Genomic DNA, 7803 nt, shown 5'->3' with positions numbered 1-7803 from the left:
GTTCACACATATCTCCAACAAGAATTCTCTAACCTATTTTTGGTCTAACCTATTTTCTAATATGTTTAACATTTGCTATTGTCCATTTTCAAATTCCTTTTTCACAATAGCATTTCTAAACAACGAATTCATTTTCAACAAACAGATCTGCTATTTATTGTAAAATTCTCCTGAATCTTAATTTCAAACCTAGCTTTCCAGGTTCGAATTCTCGGACTATCTTATCTCATTTTTACTTACTTACAAGAACATGAGACCTGTTCTCATAACAGAAGTACCATGGTACCGACTGGGAAGAGTCTTGTTAAGCACAATGGAGTACGAGAGAACTTTTAAACAGAAGAAAGGCCTTATTTTGAAAAGTACCTGCAAATAAATGTCTGTTGTTTTACAAAAAAAAAAGTGTGAGTCGAATTCTTTCCTTGTCGGTCGTTTCTTAGCGATGAACTCTACATATTACCCGGTGTGTAAATGTGTATGAGAGTTTCTGTGTATACATATATATATATATATATATATATATATATATATATAGTCATCCACATACAGTATTGTTTCATCAGTGCGGCTAGACAGGCAACTACCTCAAGCCAAGATTGAACCCCAACCGCCTGTACGACAGTCAAGGCTTCTAACCATTACGCTAATCGGCGGCTGCTGTGCGAGTCGTTAATTAACGATGTTTTGACATCGTTCAAAATACCTAAGCTCGATTTGTTTACACAAAGAGCATCACTTTATACGCTAATGGTAATTCGTATATCACTTCTCAATATGCTCAACTCAAGATAAGGAGCATTATAGTCATCCGCATACAGTAATAATGATTTCATAGCTGCAGTTCCCTAGATGTATATCCACTGAAGAACCTGTAGGTATTAAAATGTACTCAATGATAAGCAGACCGTGATTATAGTATAATTATTTATTTATACAAAGAACCGTGGTTCTATATGGGCATATATGTTTCTGTTGCAATTCTCTTAGATAATTATGTACTCATGCCAGATTTTTTTCAGTCCATACAATTTTAAAGGATTGTAAAAAGTTGGCACGTGTACGCTGCTTCTCTAAAGAAATTGCAGCAGAAACATGTATACACATATGTAGTCAATTATGTTTTATGTATAAACATGCTAATTATAACATATATATGTGTGTGTGTGTGTGTGTGTGTGTGTGTGTGTGTGTGTGTGTGTGTGTGTGTGTGTTTATACAGAAAGTTCAGATAAGTCATCGGCACTGTCGGTTTCAAACATCATATTTGGGGACCGTTTTAGATACCCATATCAAGAAAAGGATATCGGCTGAAGAAAGTTTGATATGGGTATCTAAAACGGTCCCCCTATTATCAGGTTTGAAACTGACGGTACCGATGACTTATCTAAAGTTTCTGTAAATAACAATATCAATAATACACTCTTATTCTCGGAATATTTTCCTTATAATAAAACATTCTGCTGGAATCCTTTCAAGAACTTGTTTACATTGGACTTGAAGACGACAATATTGTAGTCAGTAAGGAACCAGATCAGAGAAAGAGAGTTCCAAGGCGACCAGTTCTAGTGAAGGAAGCTCTGTCTATGGAAGTTACGTTTAGACTTAGGCACCGATAGAGAGTGGGGGAAATTATTGATAGAGTGTCCTTTGTGAAAGTTTGGCAACGGTCGAGGGTCATAGATTGAAGCTCAGACGAGAATTTGCCATGGGAATAACGATAGCGCAGAGACAGGCTCGTGATGTGCATATATATATATATATATATATATATATATATTTGTTTATTGTTATATAAACATGCTCACATCCCGCTGCTACAAATAGCCACTTGTTTCAATCAAACAACAGATATCATCAGGCAGCGACTTGACTATTCAAAAGTTCAATGAATAAATAATGATTATTCATTGAACTTTTGAAAAGTCAAGTCGCTGCCTGATGATATCTGTTGTTTGATTGAAACAAGTGGCTATTTGTAGCAGCGGGATGTGAGCATGTTTATATAACAATAAACAAGTATTATCAGCTCTTTTTATTGAGCACTATCTAACAACCTCGTTGAATTCATTAGTCCATTACTTTTGAATATAAAAAAACCCGAGTATATATATATATATATATATATATATATATATATATATATATATATATATATAAAGGGAGAGAGCGACTGTTATTGATAAGAGAGAGAGAGAGAGAGAGAGAGAGAGAGAGAGAGAGAGAGAGGGGGAAGGTAAGAATACAATTTTGAATATTGTGCTTATATTACCTAACTCGGTACGGACGTGTGATTCAGTCGATATTGCCATTAAATACATGTTCTAGACTTGGACATATTGAACAATCTCACAAGAAACTTCCCTCGACTACACATGACCATGAAGAATAACTATAAACAGAAGAATAGGATATTTCGCTGGTTGGCACAAACGCCGGCACCGAGCACTGACTGTCTCTTTTTCGGCATTCTTGTTCCGAATCTGAAATAAGTATTGGATTCGACGTTTTAAAGAATGGTAAGCTTTAAAATGAATTTCTCTCAGAGGCGCCCTGACATTTATGTTCCGGCATATCAATGTCGAGCGTTCAAGTCGAATCCTCCCCTCCCCCTCACCTCACGTCCCCGTCAAGGATGAAGAGGTGATGAAGAATAAAATAGGATTCCGATTGTCAACCCACATTGTTGGCAGAGTAATTACCGAGGTGTCAGGTTCGATCCCATCGTGACTCTCACAAATCAAGACATCTATAAAGCGGCTTCTCTTTTTCCAATTTCAAACGCTCTACAGCCCACCCAACCATTTCGATTACCGGCATGCCGTGTCTCTACAAAGATACGGGGTGGAATTCATCGGTGTAAGGGGTCAGGGTAAGTGTTCGGGTTAATAATAAAATGAAGGGATCAGATTGAAGATTTATCCCTATCAAAATATCTGATATATGTCGTTTCATTAAATGCTGGTTAGAACGAACGCCCTGGTCTTAATTCTGCCTCGTCGTTGCTACGTCCGGGAGGATATCTCTCAAGAGCAAGGACAGTGTCGTTGCTCGACGAAATTAAAATAATTCTTCTATCTTTTTTTTTTTTTGTCAATTTTTTCTGTCATCTTTTTTTTTTTTGTCAATTTTTTCTGTCATCTTTTTTTTTTTTGTCAATTTTTTCTGTCAGCTTTTTTTTTTGTCAGTTTTTTCTGTCATCTTTTTTTTTTACAGTAAATGAGGCATTCCTGCTATTTCAGATACTCCAAACGTTAAACTATTTTTTTTAATTCTAATCGTCCATTTACGTGCAATTGTTTATATCTCCCTTGCACTTGGTACACCGGGTATATTTAATTTTTTTTCATCAGTCCGGTTACTCATATGATTACTAGAATAATAATAATAATAATAATAATAATAATAATAATAATAATAATAATAATAGAAACAACCAGATTATTTTTCTTCTTATAATTTTTTGTTAGCTGGGGACAGGGCATCCTACCTGATGCAAGATATTCACCCGCTATTTCAGACACTCTTAGTGAGAAATCGTTTTAAGATTCTAACTGCCTCTTTAACCGCAATTTTCTTGTATTTCTCTCGCACATGGTTAACCGAATATGTTTGCCAGATAGTTTTTGAAATTATTTTTTATTTGATTATGTTTTTTTTTTTCTAGGATTACGAAGATGATTATTAGAGAAATATTTTCTTCTAATATATATAAGGCAAAATGTGTGTGTATGTTTGTATGTCCAGCACGTCTATTTCGTAGCACTGTTCTGTTTATTTTTCTTTAACTAATGTAAAAAAAAAAAATTGACCAATCTGACTTTACAGTAGTTAAATCACATATTTTTTTCTCGTGGGATTATTATCCAGTAACTAGCGTTGTAATATTCTAACAACATTTACGGTACAATATAGTCGTAACATAGTGCATATGAGCGCATGAAAAAATATCAGCAGCAGCGAAGCATGGCTGGCTTGCGAAGAGATTAGCAGTAGTAGTGCTATTAGTCCAAAAACGCGCATATGCAAATTAGAAAGTGTGCGCGAGAAGGGAAAGGACAAAAAGAGAAAAAAGAACAGCACGTGCTGGAGAGAGTAAGTTTACGCCGAAGAAAATGGACATGTAAAGTCTAGGACGAGAATGGGCCGGCTGTTGCTGGCATGTGGCTAGAGAAAAAAAAAGAAATGAGTACACCGGGCGAGATGGGCGATGGCGAGAAACTTTTATATGCCGACTCGGATTTTTATTTATTTATTGGATCTGTTTGTTTGTAGCTGCAACGTTGCATATATATATTTATTTTTAATAGGCGTAGTCAATATGAAAAAAAGAAAGAAAAATAAACGTCACCACGGAAAAATTCAGTCGCAAAATAGGGGCGAAAAAAAAAAGAAACGAAAAAAAGAGAAGGACTTTTATTTATTTCCAGTTATTTTTATGAATTACTGTTACATATATGTCTGGCTGGTGATCATCTAGCTATAAAAATGGACAGTTATTTCATTTATGAATGAATACGAGACACTTTGTTTATAATAAAGACATTGTTTATTTGACTATATACAGGGTGTCCGTAAAGTTACTATACAGTCTTACAATCTACTATACAGACACCCTGTAATATATTAACAGTACAGTAAGATATTGTATTAATATATTTATTTGTAACAAAAGAAATAAAAAGAAATAACACCTTTATATTTATAAAAATCTCAGAAAATACACGTGTTACATCCGAAAAGACTGTAACAATCAAGGCAAACAATTTCTATGACAAATATTCAAATTGGAGGCCTTCAGCTCCAATACATTCTCGACAACGTGACACCAAACTCTGACAAACTTTGGTGCACAAGTCACGATCAAGGTTGGCAAATGCATCAATAACAAATTGTCGAAGATCTTCAACACTTCTTGGCTTTCTCGAATACACAGAGTCTTTGATGACTCCCCAGACAAAGAAGTCCATTGGCGTTATGTCTGGAGATCGTGGAGGTAATTAAATGGGCCCTCGCCTGGCGATCCATTTATCAGGAAATGTCTCATCCAGTAAATTTCGGACAACTATAGCATAATGGGGTGGGGCTCCATCCTGTTGGAAGTACAAGTTATTGAAATCTGGTCGTTGTCTCAATGCCGGTACGATGAAATTTCTCAGTTTGTCCAGGTACCTTTCTCCTGTAACAGTTCCGTCGAAGAACTGTGGACCCACAATTCCATCAGACGATATTCCTGCCCAGACAGTTATTCCAGGCTGGTTCAATTGGGACGTGATCGTAAAATGAGGATTTGTATCACTCCATACGTGTCCCGAAAGTTTGAATGTGGCTTTATCAGTCCACACAATCTCGTCCAAGAAAGTGGGATTATCCTCACACATCCTGATGATCTGTTCGCAAAACTGAGACCTGCGATCAGGATCATCCTCAAGAAGTCCGTGAATTAGGCGCGGAATGTATGGTCTCATGTGGAGTTTCGTGAGTATTTTATGTAGAGAGGTTCGTTTGATACCAATTTCTGCACTAGCACGGCGAAGTGATTTCTTTGGGCTTCTGCCATATGCCTCAGCAACTGTAACCAAATTTTGTTCAGTGCACACACTTAGCCGACCAGAACGCGGAGCATCGGCAACTGAGCCAGTATCATCAAATTTGTCTCGAAGTTTATAAATAGCCAAACGTGTTGGAGGATCTGTATTAAAATAATGATTCCAATCACGAATTACATCCTGTGCGTTTTCTGTTTTCCAATATCGCTTCAAAATAAATTTGCGCTCTTCCAAAGTTAGATTGCGTGGCATGCTTGATTAAATAAACCTGTAAAAAATAAATATTAACTATTAACACAAATATAATACAATAAAACAATAAGACTGTATAGTAACTTTACGGACACCCTGTATTTAATATACACATTTCAACAAAATGACGGCGGTGGGGGTTAGGGCAGATGTGGGTGCAAACTGTGTCAATTTGTGTCTCGCTTCTGTCCATATCTCTCTCTCTCTCTCTCTCTCTCTCTCTCTCTCTCTCTCTCTCTCTCTCTCTCTTTCTATCTCTAACTGACTGACTAGCAGACTCAACTGTTCTGTCTCAACTAAACTGATCTGACTCTAGCTCCTATATTGAGAATCCTCCTTTTGCTATGACGTCAGAAGTGTGTTTCTGAAACGTGACCAATTCACGTGGCCACGCACACGTTTTTACGAACACACTTTTGATAACAAAGAATTCTCAACTAACCTTTTTTTTAACCTAACCTATTTTTAACAATACATTTTTAATTTGTATTCTTCATTCTTTTTAGCTGACATTTTTAATATTCAGTTTTGTAAAAGCGTGAACAATCAATTCTTTTTACGATATGAAAAATATCTAGCTATTCATAATAGAATTTAACAATTGACCTTTTTAACATTCAGATTTTTAACATTCTATTTCTTAACCTTGCTTACAAGGTTCGAGTCATTAATTAATTTAAATTATTCCGTAGTAAAAAGCGATAACAAAAATTTCTTGGTCGTTTATTTTTTGGAAATCACTACTTTATATTGTTTTTTAATGGCCATGCTTACATTATTAAATAGGGAAAAATTTTATTGTTCTACGCGCTACTTTATTAATATTAGTTAGTTACAACTTTTCAGAAAGTTTTATAAAAATCCACGGCATCCATTTTTTTTTTTCAATAAGCATAAAATTATTAATTATAGCCATTTTATGCCGAAAGGCACCCCTAAGGGGGCAACCGGAATTTTCTCGGAAAACCCGTTCTGTTACTTTTTTACTCATCTCCTGTTTAATGTCTGTGCAAAATGTTTAAAAAATCCAATGTGTAGTTATTGCTAAAGGTGTGAAAAGACGAACAAACGAACGACCAGACGAACGGACGAACGGACAAGGGTGAATTTACAGATCCACCCTCATTTTTTCGGGGGGGGGGCAAAAAACGGAAGACAAAGATCTCGACAGAGACGAGATAACGTTCGAAATCTCAGAAGAGACGTGGAGAACGTTTTACATCACGTGGGTGAAGAAGGAAGAAATAAATGTTGTTGTACAAAGCAAAAAAGCGAGTCGGAGTTATTTGCTGTTCTTTTGCCGACTTTTCGACCGAGGCCACAACGTGTGGAAACGTGTATAACGTTACATTAATACGTTCTAAAATAATTAAAACGATTAACAGGAATTAAAAAATAATGTGTGGAAATTCTTTCCTTGACAAATGCTACATCTGTCATCGGTTTTCATAAATTGGTCAATGTTTGTTTATATGTTTGTTTATATAACAGCCATAGAGCATATATTTTTCAAATAAACATATATTATTATAACTTATTATTATTTCTTTTTTTTTAACTCACGTTCACTCCTAACAAGACATATCGCTATTAATTGGGACCATGCCTAAGAAAAAATAAACAAGATGTTGGTTTACGTTACATTTAAATTTCTGCATATCAGTACAGCCAGGAAAGCAGATAGCAGAAAGGTAATTCCAAAGTGTAGTTGCTCAAGGGAAGAAACTATTAAAATAGAAGGCTTTCTGACATTTAGGGACCTCAAAAAAGAAGGGGTGAGATTTTGCTGTTAAGCGGGTTTGTCGGAGATATGTACGTCGAGGTGGCACAAGTGCAACAAGTTCATTGGAGCACATTCCATTAAAATATTGGTAAAACAGGCACAATCATACAATATTTGAACAGAGGTTGGAGCTTGATAAAGTAAGACCTATTAGGTTGGAAACCTTCTTTTTTTTTTACCCTATCCAAAAGGGAGTTGCTAGTGCACCAGCCCTAGATGTGG

At 35.8% G+C, this 7803-nt stretch overlaps 1 protein-coding gene across 1 annotated transcript; it reads right to left on the bottom strand.

The window, feature by feature from the left end:
- Positions 1-4997: 4997 nt before the first annotated feature.
- LOC145241598 (uncharacterized) lies at positions 4998-5378 on the bottom strand. The gene has a single exon (XM_080104685.1). It carries the CDS (start codon positions 5376-5378, stop codon positions 4998-5000), a length of 381 nt encoding a protein of 126 aa, XP_079960811.1.
- Between the last annotated feature and the right edge of the window lie 2425 nt (positions 5379-7803).

This window comes from Euprymna scolopes, chromosome 20 (genome assembly GCF_053919585.1).
Source record: "Euprymna scolopes isolate OS-2025 chromosome 20, ASM5391958v1, whole genome shotgun sequence".
NCBI classification, from domain to species: Eukaryota; Metazoa; Mollusca; class Cephalopoda; order Sepiida; family Sepiolidae; genus Euprymna; species Euprymna scolopes.
Note: the sequence above shows the minus strand (reverse complement) of the source record. Positions and strands in the feature narration are given on the sequence as shown.